This window comes from Pleurodeles waltl, chromosome 2_1 (genome assembly GCF_031143425.1).
Source record: "Pleurodeles waltl isolate 20211129_DDA chromosome 2_1, aPleWal1.hap1.20221129, whole genome shotgun sequence".
Taxonomy (NCBI): Eukaryota; Metazoa; Chordata; class Amphibia; order Caudata; family Salamandridae; genus Pleurodeles; species Pleurodeles waltl.
In genome coordinates this window covers 47,123,528-47,138,175 of record NC_090438.1, presented here as the reverse complement: position 1 = coordinate 47,138,175, position 14,648 = coordinate 47,123,528, and the positions used below count along the sequence as shown (strand labels likewise).

At 44.7% G+C, this 14,648-nt stretch overlaps 1 protein-coding gene across 4 annotated transcripts in view; it reads left to right on the top strand.

Moving 5' to 3' along the window:
• The window catches only part of LOC138261056 (arf-GAP with Rho-GAP domain, ANK repeat and PH domain-containing protein 1-like), a 214,305-nt gene that overhangs the window by 61,075 nt on the left and 138,582 nt on the right, over window positions 1–14,648 (top strand). For all 4 annotated transcript variants that reach the window (XM_069209692.1, XM_069209676.1, XM_069209685.1 and 1 more), the window contains 2 exons: window positions 9,068–9,220; window positions 12,465–12,525. In XM_069209692.1, coding sequence (XP_069065793.1) covers window positions 9,068–9,220; window positions 12,465–12,525 — 214 coding nt within the window. The remainder of the gene's footprint in view (window positions 1–9,067; window positions 9,221–12,464; window positions 12,526–14,648) is intronic.

Sequence of the window (14,648 nt, the reverse complement as noted above, 5' to 3'; positions counted from 1 at the left end):
GTGCTCCTCACGAGCGGTGTCCACAGACCACGGTGCAGGCCGCGGCACCGGTGTCAGCAGGAGCGTCGTCGTCGGGGAGGCCCAGGCTGCGTTGTGAGCAGGCAATGCCGGAGTGCAGGGCCTACAGGTCGCAGTGCGAGCAGCGGCTCGGTGAAGTCGTCTGGTGATGGCGCCGGTGAGACCAGGGTCACGGTGCGAAGTGGGGCAATGTGACTCCGTGCGGCGTCGGCAGACAATCGTGCAGGCCAGCAGCATCGTTGGCGGCGTCGCTGTGGTGTCTCCTCTTGAACAGCACAAAACACACAGTTCCCAGTGCTGCAGGTCGAGGAAACTGAAGTCTTTGGTGTCCCTGAGACTTCCAACAGGAGGCAAGCTCTACTCCAAGCCCTTGGACAAGTTTCTCAAGCAGGATACACAGCAAAGTTCACCCTTTGCACTCTTTTCAGGCAGAAGCAGCAACTACAGGCCAGTCCAGCAAAGCAGCACAGCAAAGGGACAGTACTCCTCCTTCAGCTCTTCAGCTCTTTTCCTTGCAGAGGTTCCTCTTGAGTCCAGAAAGATTCTAATAGTCTGTGGTTTTGGTTCTTCTTCTTATACCCTGTTCTGCCTTTGAAGTTGGCAAACTTCATAGCAAAGTCTCACATGTTTGCAAGATCCTTCCTTGTCCAGGCCAGGCCACAGACGCACACCAGGGGGTCGGAGACTGCATTGTGTGAGGGCAGGCACAGTCCTTTCAGGTGTGAACGACCACTTCTCCCTCCAGTTCAGATGGCTCAGCAGGATATGCAGGCTACACCCGCCCCTTTTTGTGTCACTTTCTAGAGAGGTGCAAAATAGCCCAACTGTCAAACTGACCCAGACAGACAATCCACAATCAGGCAGAGTCACAGAATGGAATAAGCATGAAAATGCCTACTTTCTAAATGTGGCATTTTCAAACAGACAATATAAAAAACAACTTCACCAAAAGATGTATTTTTAAATTGTGAGTTCAGAGAACCTAAACTCCATATTTGTATCTGCTCTCAAAGGGAATCTGAACTTTAAGGATATTTGAAGGCAGCCCCCATGTTAACCTATGAGAGGGATAGGCCTTGCACAGTGAAACCCGAATTTGGCAGTATTTCACTGTTAGGACATATAAGACACACTAGTATATGTCCTACCCTACACATACACTGCACCCTGCCCCTGAGGCTACCTAGGGCCACCTTAGGGGTGCCTGACATGCAGTAAAAGGGATGGTTTAGGCATGGCAAGTGGGTACACTTGCCATGTCGAATTGGCAGTTTAAAACTGCACACACAGACATAGCAGTGGCATGTCTGAGTCATGGTTACAGGGCTACTAATGTGGGTGGCACAACCAGTGCTGCAGGCCCACTAATAGCATTTGATTTACAGGCCCTGGGCACCTCTAGTGCACTTTACTAGGGACTTACCAGTAAATCATATATGCCAATTATGGATAAACCAATCAACAGTACAATTTCTATAGGGAGCACTTGCACTTTAGCACTGATTAGCAGTGGTAAAGTGCGCAGACAATAAACCAGCAAAAACAGACCTGAAAAAATAGGAGGAAGAAGGCAAAAAGTTTGTGGATAACCCTGCAAAAAGGGCCATTTCCAACACCGACCCAGACGTGTATTCCAGCAGACCGGCAGAGGCACAGAATGCTTAAGCAAGAAAATGCCCACTTTCTAAAAGTGGCATTTTCAAAGTTACTGTTTAAAAACCAACTTCACCAAAATATGTGTTTTTAAATTGTGAGTTCAGAGACCGCAACCTCCATATCTATATCTGCTCCCCATGGGAAAATTACACTTAAAAAGATATTTCATACAGTCCCCATGTTAACCTATGGGAGATATAGGCCTTGCAATTGTGAAAATCGAATTTCTCAGTATTTCTCTATCAGGACATGTAAAACACACCAGTACATGTCCTACGTTTTACATACACTGCAGCTCGGCCATGGGACTACCTTGTACCTACCTTCGGGGGGCTTACCTGTAACAAAAGGGAAGGTTTGGGCCTGGCAAGTGGGTGTACATGCCAGGTCAAACTAGCAGTTCAAAAAGTGTGCAATCAGTGATTCAGGCCCACTAGTAGCATTTGATTTACAGGCCTTGGGCACACATTGTGCACTGTACGAGGGACTTACAGGTAAACCAGTTATGCCAATCATGGATGAACCAATCACCAATACATTTAGACAGAGAGCACTTGCACTGGTCAGCAGTGATAAAGTGCCCAGGGTCCTAAAGCCAGCAACGAAATTCAGCACAGGATCAAAACAGGAGTTCAGAAGCCACAAATACAGGGGAACCCCTGCAGAAAGGGCTATTCCCAACACATGTTAATATCTGAATCCCTTTTTTGTATCTATACTTGGTATAATTTCAACCTCAAGTAGTCCTCTGACATCTAGGTTTGAATAATTCAGAGTTAGGGCCTGATTTAGAACTTGGGGTATTGGTTACTCTGTCACAATGGTGACAGATATCCAGTCCGCCAAAAATCTAAATCCACGGATATCCCGTCCGCCGAAATATAAATCCTATTAGATATAATGGGATTTAGATTTCGTCAGACTGGATATCCATCAACACTGTGACGGAGAAACCCGTCTGCTGAGTTCTAAATCAGGCCCTTAATCTTTCTAGTGATCAATTTCCATGTTGGTATCAACCTTGAAGTAGGGCTTCCTGCCATCTATGTATTTGTGGATCTGGATGCTTTAGCTGACCAGGAGTGTATGCCGAGTTGTTCCAGGTAATTGTGGAGAATCACTGATGTCCTTCTGGGAAGCCACAGATCATGTAATGCACTTCGATCTTTGGCTGTTCATATGGGCGAGCTCATGTAGGAAGAGTGTTGAGCAGTACTCAACGGCCAACTGAGTTGAATACTGCAGAGAAGTTGAGAAAGGTAAGGACGGTGGTGCTGTTGCTGATGCGGAGGTGCTATCAATATCCTTGGTGGTTGCTGTTCCAGTTCTGCACCCTAACTCTTAGGGCCCAACTCACAAAGATAAATTGAAACCAAAACTCAATATTTAGATCTGAAGTCTAACTTTACTCATAGTAAATTCAGACTTTGGGTCTAGGTATAGACTTTTGCTTTAAGTTCAGACCAAAAATCTAAACATAGACCAAAAGTCTAAGTTTGCTCAAAGTAAAGTTAGACTTTAGGTCTAAACTTAGACTTTTGGTCTAAGTTTACCTTTGTGAATCGGGCCCGTAGTTGTGTAGAAGAACATTATTCTTGAGTCACTCATGCAGCTGAGTGCAGACTGCCCTCTCCATGATATTATCAGGGATTGGACGGTTGTAATCTAATGATAATTGTCAAGGTCCAGTCCTCATGATTAAAGTTGGGGTTCTGTACCAGCAGGAAGATGTGTCCAATTTGAGGACATTTTGGAACATGCCTTGAGTGAGTGAGGCTTAGACTAGGATTGGTGGAGGAGTGACTGCTTCTCCGGACGCAGACTTCCCTCTCCAGGAAGAGATGAGCTCATCCATGCAGCAGACTGAGAGTGCCTGGGAGGTCCGCTAGGTCACCCAGGGTGAAAGGGTGAAGTGCCTCTATTTGGGTGCATTGTGTTGATTGTTATAGTGTGACCCGTGGACTTTGTGACCTTCTCTAGTTTTTCTTTGAAGAGTGGATTGGTGGCATTTTACTTGTCAGTGAGTGTTCTACCAGTGGGCCCATCGTAGGGGTGAGGCAGCATTAGATAGCTGTGAAGAATACGCTGACTCCCATCTGAGTAACATTAGTATACTGACCTCCATTCCTACTATTTAACAATCGTACATTACTACCCAAACTTAAGTTTCTACTCTGCCTTCCATTATGACCGACTCCTCCTAGTGCCCCAACTTGTATTGGTCCTCTGAATCGTATTAGTACTCTCAACACAGTGGAACTTAGACCCCCATTTGTGTGGCTTCCATTAGTACTCTAAATACATTACTCCTATGATTTCCACTGTCGCTGTGATTCCACTTGTAAGTGTTTGACTTCCATCAGTATTCTAAATACACTACTCCTTTGGTTTCCACTGTTGTGATTCCAGCTGTAGGTTGACTTCATTAGTACTCTAAATGCACTAGTCCTCTGATTTCCACTGTTGTTGTGATTTCAGTTGTAGGTTGACTTCATTAGTACTCTAAATATATTACTCCTCTGATTTCCACTGTTGTTGTGATTTCAGTTGTAGGTTGGCTTAATTAGTACTCTAAATACATTTGTCGTCCGATTTCCACTGTTACTGTGATTCCAGGTGTAGCGGTTTGACTTCCATTACTCCTCTGATTTCCGCCGTGGCTGTGGTTCCAGTTATAGGCTGACTTCCATTAGTACCCTGACTCTACTGACACTCTGACTCCCATTGCTACACTCTAAATATATTAGTACTCCGACCTCCATTGCTATACAGATGTCAGTAGTGTTCAGACTTCCATTAATACTCTAAATGCCTATATACTCCCAAGAGTACTGGCATTTCCATTAGTGCTTTGAGTCATTATTACAGAGTCATTACTGTAACTTGCATTAGGACTTGGTTGTTCATTGGTACTCTGTCTTCCATTAGTACTCTGCATCCATTATTACCCTGGTGTTGATTAATGCTCCTTTAGCACTGACTCCCATTAATACTCAAACCTCCATTAGTACTCTGATCCTATTCATACTCTGAAGTTCATTAATACTTAAACATATATTATTATGGTGATTCATTAGCACTTTGACTTCCATTGGTACTCTGGTCGCAGGGGTGCTCTGCCTTCCTATAGTCCTCTGCTGCCCTGAATACGGTGCTGTTGTCTCTCTTTCCTGTAACTTGATTTTCCCCAGCGTAGGGCACGTCAGCCCGCGTCATCAGTTCATTAGCGGAAGCGCGTACCTTGAGCATCTCTGGCTTTGAAGCAGCGTTCAGGCCAGTGAGGGGACTACAAGGCCCTTGTGCACTTTCACCCTTGTGACCCAGCTGACTCTGCGCCACACGACTGGCTGAGCATCACCTGTCTGTGTGGCAGTCCCAGTGACTATGACTGAGGACAGTGAGTGGCAGAAGGTAGACCCATCAATTGGGCAAGCAGATCAAGCCACCTGCCGTCCCCTCTAGGGCCCCCCCTTCCCATCTCCCTTTCCTTTGTCTTTTTTGACTGACCTCCAGTCTGCCCTCAGAGCTGGTGTTAGACCTCCCAGCCTTAGGGTGGCCTTCCCCCAAACATTTTTCCTTCCTCCTCCATTTTTACTGATCTCGTTTTTGGTGGCCTTGGAACTCCGAGCAATTTACCACGCCCAACCAGTGCCAAAGTGCTTGTGCGCTCTCCTTTAAATATGGTAATATTGACTTATTCCCATCTGGCATATTCAGTTTTACTTGTAAGTCCCTAGTAATGTGGTACTACATGTACCCAGGGCCTGTGAATTAAATGCTAGTGGGCCTGCAGCACTGATTGTGCCACCTACTCAAGTAGCCATTTAAAGATGTCTCCGACCTGTCGTTGCAGCCTGTGTGTGCAGTTCTAAACTGCCATTTCCACCTGGCAAAAAATACCTTTTGCCATGCCTAAACCTTCCTTTTTAATACATATAGGTCACCCCTAGGGTAGGCCCTGGATAGCCCAAAGGGCAGTTTGCAATGTGTTACAAAAGTTGGACATGAGGCTTTATCAAGGGCAGACAAACCCATGACAATGTGAGGAGGGTGGTTCACCTGTTAGAGAAAGCTACTAAGAAGCAAATTCCGGCAGTTTTATTGGGCTTGGATGCCGAGAAGATGTTTGACTGGGTGGATTGGCACCTCTTATATCACACTCTGAAACAGTTCTGCTTCTGTGAGGCCTTTATTGCAATGATTAAAGCCCATTATGCCATACCCAAGTCGAGAGTTATGGTCAATGTCCTTAACTCCGAGTTGTTCAGTCTGGGTCGAGGAACGAGGCAGGGATGTCCGTTGTCCCCTCTACTGTTTGCTTTGAGCATGGAACCCCTAGCAGCAATCCAATCCAAACCATTCTATCAGTGGCATCTGGTTCAGTTCAGTGGAACATGTTCTTGTTCATAGATGATATTTTATTGGTACGTACATCACCCCAATGATCCCGGATGGCTTTGCAAGAGGAGTTTCTATACCTTGAGGGAGTGGCTGGCCTACAAATCAATATGGCTAAATCCTCCTTGCTTAATCTAATGCTATCTGAGAATGACATGTCAGCTTTAATAGACAAATTCCCTTCCAATGGGCAAAGACAGAGCTCACTTACCTAGGCATCAAACTCACTCCTAAACTTACGAGCTTGTTCCAGGCTAACTCCCCGCCACTTATGCCACAATTAAAAAATGACCTTAAGAGATGGGCGCCCCATGCTTGTCATGGTTGGGCGGAATACATGCTATAAAAATAATGGTTTTGCTGAATTTCTTGTATCTTTTTCAAAGCTTCCCTGTTACTCTTGACCACAAATTCTTCCTAACGCTGCGCACTTCACTCACTTGTTTGATAGGGCAGAACCAACGAGCTCGCTTACCATTTAAATTACTCAGATGCACAAAGGGGACGTGGGCCTGTCCTTACCCGCTTTTCATCTATATTACTAAGCGGCCCAATTGTGTGTCCTATCTGAATGTTCGAAACGCAAGTCAGATAAACACTGGCTCCACATGGACAGGGCTGTGGTGGGGAGAGTCATCTGGGATGGAATATGGAAATGAAAGTCAGCCCGACCCCAGAATGCATACTTAAGTACACCCATGAAAACAACCCTTACAATCTGGGGTGCAGTGAACAGATCGACCGGGTGGACGACCTTCCAGCCCCCGCTTACCCGATTCATTATAATCTAGTGTTTTCCCCCGGCAGCCCAACCAGGCCCCTTTGATGCTTGGAGGATGTCCTACCTTGACTGATCTGTTCCATAACTGGGATACATTGATCTTTGACAACTGCCAATGGGAGTATAATCTTCCTGCCTTGGAACACCTCCACTACCTACAACTGAAACTCTGGACGCTACAAGCGGAGGTTCAAGAGGCGGCCATTAGAGAATTTACTCCAAGCGAACACTTTGCGAGGGCTGCTGGTACCTCTAGAGGAACCATTTCCTTTCTCTGCTCTCTGTTATTAACCAGACAGCTCACCCCACACACTCTGGGACAGGGAATACCAGAAGGGAAGTGGAAAACTCTTTGGAGGGACATACCGAAACATAACCATTCACTGGGCATGAGTGAGGCTCACTATGAGACAGTCTATGATTGGTATTTATGTTATGTTACGGTGTTTTATATAGCGCCATACTACCCGGAGGCTTTGTAGCGCTCAAAGTTGAAAAAGTTCTTGCCTGCTACCTCAGATCTATGCTGGAGGGGCTGTGGGCTGATAGGGGAGTTTCATTACACTTGGTGGGACTGCCCAGTGATTCAGCCCTTTTGGGCACAGATGTTGGCTCACATTAAAGAGATACTGAGCTATCCAATTCCGGAAATGCCGGAGCTCGCACTCTTAGGCCTCAGAGATGACTCCCTAAAATATCAAACTAGAAGCGACTAAGCAAGAACGTGGCTATGCTTGGGGGAGGTAAAACTAACAATCGCTGCGGCATGGAAGAAAGCAGCTGTGGTGGTAACACAATGGCACAATGGTACTCATGGGATCCCTTGGTAAGCTATCTGTCCATGGGCCTCCCTTTGGTGGCCTGTTCCTTGTGTGTAATTTGTCCAGTTTTAATGTGTGTGCATGCACTCGTTTAAACTATATATAAAAAGAGCAACATAACTCATTCACCTAGGTATTTTTTAGTGTTTTTTTTTTTTTTTAGTTTTGTTCTAGGTTTTGTAACACTATAAATGCTGATTTATGTACATTTGGTTATTTGACATGGCATCTCGCACTGCATCCTTTGAAATGCGGATGGCATGGTCTCTATATGTATCACTGTGATGTACTATATCCACCTGTAGATGTGCTGTTACCACTGTCTGAAGGCCTCACCAGGCTTTGTTACTAGAAAAACTTAATAAAAAGAAGTTTGACAAAAAAGTTGGACATGTACTTTTAGGTTTTATTATATGTCCTGGTAGTGAAAAACACTTACATTTGTTTTTCACAACTGCGAGGCCTTTCCTTCCCATAGGATAACATTGGAGTTACCTTATTACATTATGTAGGTATAAATTCCAAATAGGAAGAGATAACCAGTTCATGGCTGTCCCTGGAATTCTAATTTAAAACCCTAAGATATGGTGATGTTGGGTTTTAAATTACAACTCTGAAAGTGCCACTTTTAGAAAGTGTCTTTTTCCTACCTGAGTCATTTAGTGCCTGTAGCCTCTCTCCGGTCACATGATGGACGTAGCTGACAGTTGAGCTTTGTGTATTCCTCCTAGACAGCCACACACAATAGAGAGTTTAGGTGTGTCTGGATAGGCCATCAGTGGCAGGATGGGAGAGAGGGGCCTGGACACAGCCCCACTTACAGTTGAATAGGCTGTATTCTGCCTCCACACTAAGGCATACCCCCTGTAGTTAGTCTGAAACCTTGGAATCCTTGGATCACACATTGGAATCCACTTGGAAATCCTGTACTTCTGCCCTTCATTCATGTAATTGTTTTTTCATAAATAATCTTTAATTTACATTTACTAGTTTGGATATTCTGTTATTTAGTTTAATTTTGTTAAATTTTCTATTTGCACATCTTCAGTTCTCCTAAAACAAGACGTAAAGGTCATCGCTGTTACGCAAGTCATGCACTTTAGTTGGGTTTAAGGCAGTTGTCTATAATCCCACTCACTGTCACCTAAATCTAATCCTGGTCCTGGACTCGATGTAGAAGGTTTAACATCTCTCCCAAGTTTGCTGCCCCTGTAAGAGGCAGGACACCGCGCTATTGTACTCCCCCTGCTTTAATTCTACACACTGATTTAGTTAACATTAATATTTTCACTTCCTTTAATACCCTGATTTCCATAAACACTCTTCCCTTGGATTGTCAGCTTCCATATTGTCCATGTATGTGGTCTCTAACGGATCCTTTCATTCTCTTTAGAAAACCAGAGCGCCCCTCACCTCCTGCCATTCCGAAGCGTCCCTCGATCTCCAGGTGGTACGTTCCAGCGGGGCCTTCGCGACACCCTGCGCCCAGAGATGCGCCATTGACGATGGAACAGAGCGGATTCCTGGAGATGTGGCATGACGAGAAGTGAGCTTACTCGACAGAAACAAATTCAAGTTAAATTTTCTTGAGAATTGCCATTTTCTGAACTTTTATCCATAAACTATCTGGACTTATGTCATAATAGTATTGGATCTTAAGTTATTTTCCCTAGATGAGAACTTTCCCATTCACTCAGTTTACAAAGTCACTGGTTTGTGTAAATTCACAAAAGGTGACCTTTCACTTCTTAATCCATTTACGCATGCGTAGTATTGTTTCGTCATGGTTTTAATATCACGCATGTGTAGTTTCAGAGAGTGACCATTTAAGGTGAAGCGTGTGGGAACTTGCAAAAGAGGTTTTGGGTGTTCAAAACCTTTTTTTCAACAAAGATAAGAGTAAATACCTTTCCATAACAGCAATAACAATTGGAAAGTAATTGAAATTAGGGGGTGGTGGAGTCTCCATAGGCAAAACAAAATAAACTACCAATTTCCCCCAAATATTGGCTTTTCCCTGTTCTCCCTTGTACACTGTATATGTTTATGCATGCAGAAAGCCCTTTCCACCATCATTACGGGTAATTCACAAACATTTGTAGGAGTCACAGGTTTCCAGGAGTAATCTTGCAGATGTTTGTAAATTTCCAGTATTTGGCAATCACCACATATGCGAGGATGTAATCGTTCAGATATCTTTGGGATTCAGGACCTCAGAGGGCTATCATAGTTGGACTTTACATGCGATCTGTCACACTACCATTGTTTTTTCTTGTGTTTCTGGGCTGGTGTTCCACAGTTCTGAGTCTCTGTCCCTGACAGTACTAGAGAATCTTCCTTAACCTCATCCCTGAACTCTTTGACACGCCACTGTGTGGCCTAGAATTAGTCCAACGCCTGGTTTGTAGATGAGCTGTAAATTGCGCTACGGCAGTGGTTCTCAACCTGTGGTCCGGGGACCCTTGGGGGTCCTTGAAGCCAACTCAGGGTATCCGCGACTGCATAGGAAAATAAACAAAATAAACAGATTAAAAAAGTGTATATAAATAAAGAAGCAACTTGTACAATTGGGAATTTTAAAATGTTCTGTAAATATGAAGGAATTTGAAATTGGAGACTACAAATTACATTAGTCTCCTCGGAGTGATCCCTGGGAGCAGCGCAGGTGCGTCAAACAGAATATAGCATGGACGACGAGTGCACTCAATTGAATTCAGAAAATCCCCAGCTATTTTTTGGGGTATTGTTGTGCGGTTCAAGTAATCGAAAATGCTTAGGTCGGGGCCCCCGGCTTCCAGTAATGACTCAGTGGGGGGTCCACGGATTTCCAGTAATGACTCACTGGGGGGTACTTGTGTTCCTGTAATGACTCAGTGGGGGGTCCTTGGGTTCCTGTAATGACTCTGTGGGGGGTCCACGGATTCCAGTAATGACTCACTGGGGGGTCCTTGTGTTCCTGTAATGACTCAGTGGGGGGGGTCCCCGGGTTCCTGTAATGACTCTGTGGGGGGTCCACGGATTCCAGTAATGACTCACTGGGGGGTCCTTGTGTTCCTGTAATGACTCAGTGGGGGGGTCCCCGGGTTCCTGTAATGACTCTGTGGGGGGTCCACGGATTCCAGTAATGACTCACTGGGGGGTCCTTGTGTTCCTGTAATGACTCAGTGGGGGGTCCCCGGGTTCCTGTAATGACTCTGTGGGGGGTCCACGGATTCCAGTAATGACTCACTGGGGGGTCCTTGTGTTCCTGTAATGACTCAGTGGGGGGTCCTTGGGTTCCTGTAATGACTCTGTGGGGAGTCCACGGATTCCAGTAATGACTCAGTGGGGGGTCCTTGCATTCCTGTAATGACTCAGTGGGGGGTCCTTGGTTTCCTGTAATGACTCAGTGGGGGGTCCACGGATTCCAGTAATGACTCAGTGGGGGGTCCTTGCGTTCCTGTAATGACTAGGTGGGGGGGTCCACGGATTCCAGTAATGACTCGGTGGGGGGTCCACGGATTCCAGTAATGACTCAGTGGGGGGGTCCTTGCGTTCCTGTAATGACTCAGTGGGGGGTCCCCAGGTTCCTGTAATGATTAATTGGGGAGCGACAGAAGTCAAAAGTTTAAGAACCACTGCGCTGTGGTGTTGGCATTTCTATAGCGCCTAGCCGGCCACTGGTGTGGTACTTAAGTGTATGTACTATTCAGTGGGAGACTTTCCAGACGACTCCAAGATCTGATTCGGCTTGGGAGATGTTATTGTGAACGCTTGAATCACTATGTGAGGGAAATGTGTCAGCTTCAATGATTTCTGGTAAATGTTGGGTGTGAAGCATTCTGGAGCGACCGGTGAAGGTGCCTCAGGTCCATGACTGTGTGAGTTTAGTGTTCCTGGACCTCATAACCCTTACTAAGTGATAGGGTTAGTTTTCCTAATAATTTGCTTTTGTCAACATTACCATGAGAACACGCAAATGCTTTTAACTGACTGTTCACGTTTGGACTGACCATAGCTAACTTAGGCCTGCGCTAAAATGGTGAACGTTTGGGAGTCACCGCGTTTCATGTCATTTGTGTATTTTATTTCTGGGAGAAGCAGAACTCGCAATGAACAAACGCAATGTCTCTTTGCTTTCTTTCTCATGTGAAATGTTCTCCTTTCCCTGATAACTGCAGAATGTTCTCATCAGTGTCAACTCTAGACCTGCAGAGAACAGGCCGGTCTAATGGTTCTTGTAAGTGTGAAGGGCGCTTGGAGAGGCTGGATTGCGCAGTATCTGGAGGATCTCACGAGCCCTAGATTCTCTCTCTATGGTTTAACCTAATTAGAGCATTATGTGGGAGCCTTGTGTAGAGAGATGTAACAAATGCTAGAATTGTGTGATTTAAGCTCGTGTAGCTCAGAACTTTCCTGAAGATGCGTCTATCCCTTTAGAGTCAGCTTAGACCTTATTTACTCAACCTTTTCCTTTTAAGACAACTTGTTCTTATTTCTTCTTTCGCTAATATCACTGATTGATTTCAACTTCATATTTGCTAAATGCATTCATGTTTGGATTGGCATGAATTTGGTAATTCTGAGTTTGTGATCGTTTTAACCTTTTTTTTAATAAACCTTTGTGGTTTGAAAACGTAGCCGCTCGATGTCTTGCTTGTGGAGCCTAATGTGCTTCATGTTATTTAAATTTAAACTTAAATTGAGTTGATGACTAGCCTTGGTTGTGGATTTCGATTATTCAGATAGCGCTTTATGGGCCCCGAGATTGCATGGAGAAAAGCGCTAACATGTGCCCTCTGACCCCACAGGTACGAGGTGGTGTGGGCCACGTTTGACGGACGCGTGCTCTTCATTTACAATGGCAAAGAGGTAGGTTTCTTCTGGCAACTTTTTAAAATTCACAACGTGGGGTGTTAATGGGCGTGCCACAATAGGGAGCCAGCGCTGCGTTCTTTAAAGCCAACCTCTAGTGGCTAGACTGAGCAATGGCAAACCCTTAAGAACTGTACCCCTAAACCTCACTTCCTGCCTCTGAGGACACCAACGCCATTTCACCCAATCACTGCAAAAGGCGGAAGTGACATCGCACGACACATGGCAGCCGGTGCAATCACAGGCTATGCTATGACTTCTGAACTGAGTGACTGACCAATGCTTATTTATTTTTATTCATGCACCCATTTACTTAATAAGATTCGGACCACTTGCAGCTGGACAAGTGACCCGCAGAGCCCCTCACAGCTAACTAACTCGACGGTAACAAAAATATTTATTGAATTTATGTAACGCAGTTATTTAAACAGTCATTTAAAACATCGAGGATTCAGCCTGTTAGTGAGCAGTGACTGATAACAGGTGTAACGTGAGCAGTCAGGCTTGTTAAATCACAGGGTTTTAAAAAGCATCAGTGGGACACCATGTGCAACCCCGAGCAAACTTCAAATGTTTGAGAGACCGCCTTACAGACCAAAACCCCATTCATGACATTAAACTGCATTTGCACCATTAAGTATTTTACCACCAAAGATCCCTTCTATACATTTTATGAATTCCTCATAACATAAAATGAACAAGCATTTGCAAAGCCAGGAGGCCTGGCGTTGGCCACCAGCCTTTTGACTTTGGTGATTCTTATTTTGTTCTGTTATGGGGTTTCCAAAACTTTATTCTTGGGAAAGCTACGGGGCCCTCATCAATCTAAGAAAAGCAACCATAATCACACTAGCCCCTGGCACTGAAGGAAACTACTTTGAATGTGGGTGTGCGCCTTGTGAAAGGGCAGCATGCGTAGCTTACACTGAAGTCAGCCAGTGGCTTAAGTGGGCTGACCCACTGCCCCTAATGTGTGCTGCAGTGGATGGAAGAAACATGTAAATGCTGCAAAACAGTCTGTAAACCTTTAAAAGCAATTATGATATACACATAATTTTAGTAAAAACAAAAGGTTTTCGCTAACACCAGACCTAAAAAAAAAAAAAAACAATCGTTCTGGTGTTGACCTCCAGCCTCTTACCTTTGCTAATGCTTTTTAAATAATATTTTCATAAATGTTCATCACAAATAGATAGGGAGTGTTGAAAAGAAAGATAAAGAGGCTTGCAAGGACAGATAGAATTGTATACATTGATAGGATTGCGTAGCCTGATTGATAGCATTGCAGATATAGTGTTGCATAGAGAGATAAATGATTACATAGATCGAGATGGTTGCATTGGCAGATAGCTAGATAGAGAGGGTTCCATATATAGAAAATATTGAATTAATAGAGAGGGATAGATAGATAGATAGATAGAGTTAGAAATGGGGTCTCTAGTTGGCAGAGGTATTCACCCTGGTCCAAATAGGGACCATAATCCTAGTCAGGGTAAGTCACACACAATCCAAATTAACCTGTGCCCACCCTCCGATAGCTTGGCACTGAGCAGTCACGCTTAACCTAGAAGGCAATGTGTAAGTATTTGTGCAATAAACCATAGAGTAACACAGTGAAAACACCACAAAAATACGCCACACAGGTTTAGAAAAATAGAACATATTTATCTGGTTAAATTAAGGTCAAAATGATAAAGATTCAATAAGCACAAGTTGAGATATCACTTTTGCAAGTTTAAAAAGAGTCTTACATCTTAGAAATCAACAGTTGTCTCTTGTTTGCACAAAGTACCTGGTTTGCGTCAAAAATAACACGCACGGAGACCACAGAGGAGGAGATGCGTGGAAAAGTAGGGTGTGCGTCGGATTTTCCGACGCGGCACAGACAATGCTTTGTTTCCACTCTGCAAGGGGCTTTGCGTTAATTTCCGGCACGCAGTCTTGGTTCCTCAGTGCGATGCAGGGATCTTTTAGATGCCCAGGGACGATGCATGGAAATCCTGGGTGTGTGGGCCAAAGTTGATCCGGTATGGCGATGCATCAAATTTTCTGTCGCACGGCAGACGCTGCGTCAATTCTTCACTCGGAAGTCGGGCTGCATCATTCCAGTTCGGCTGTGC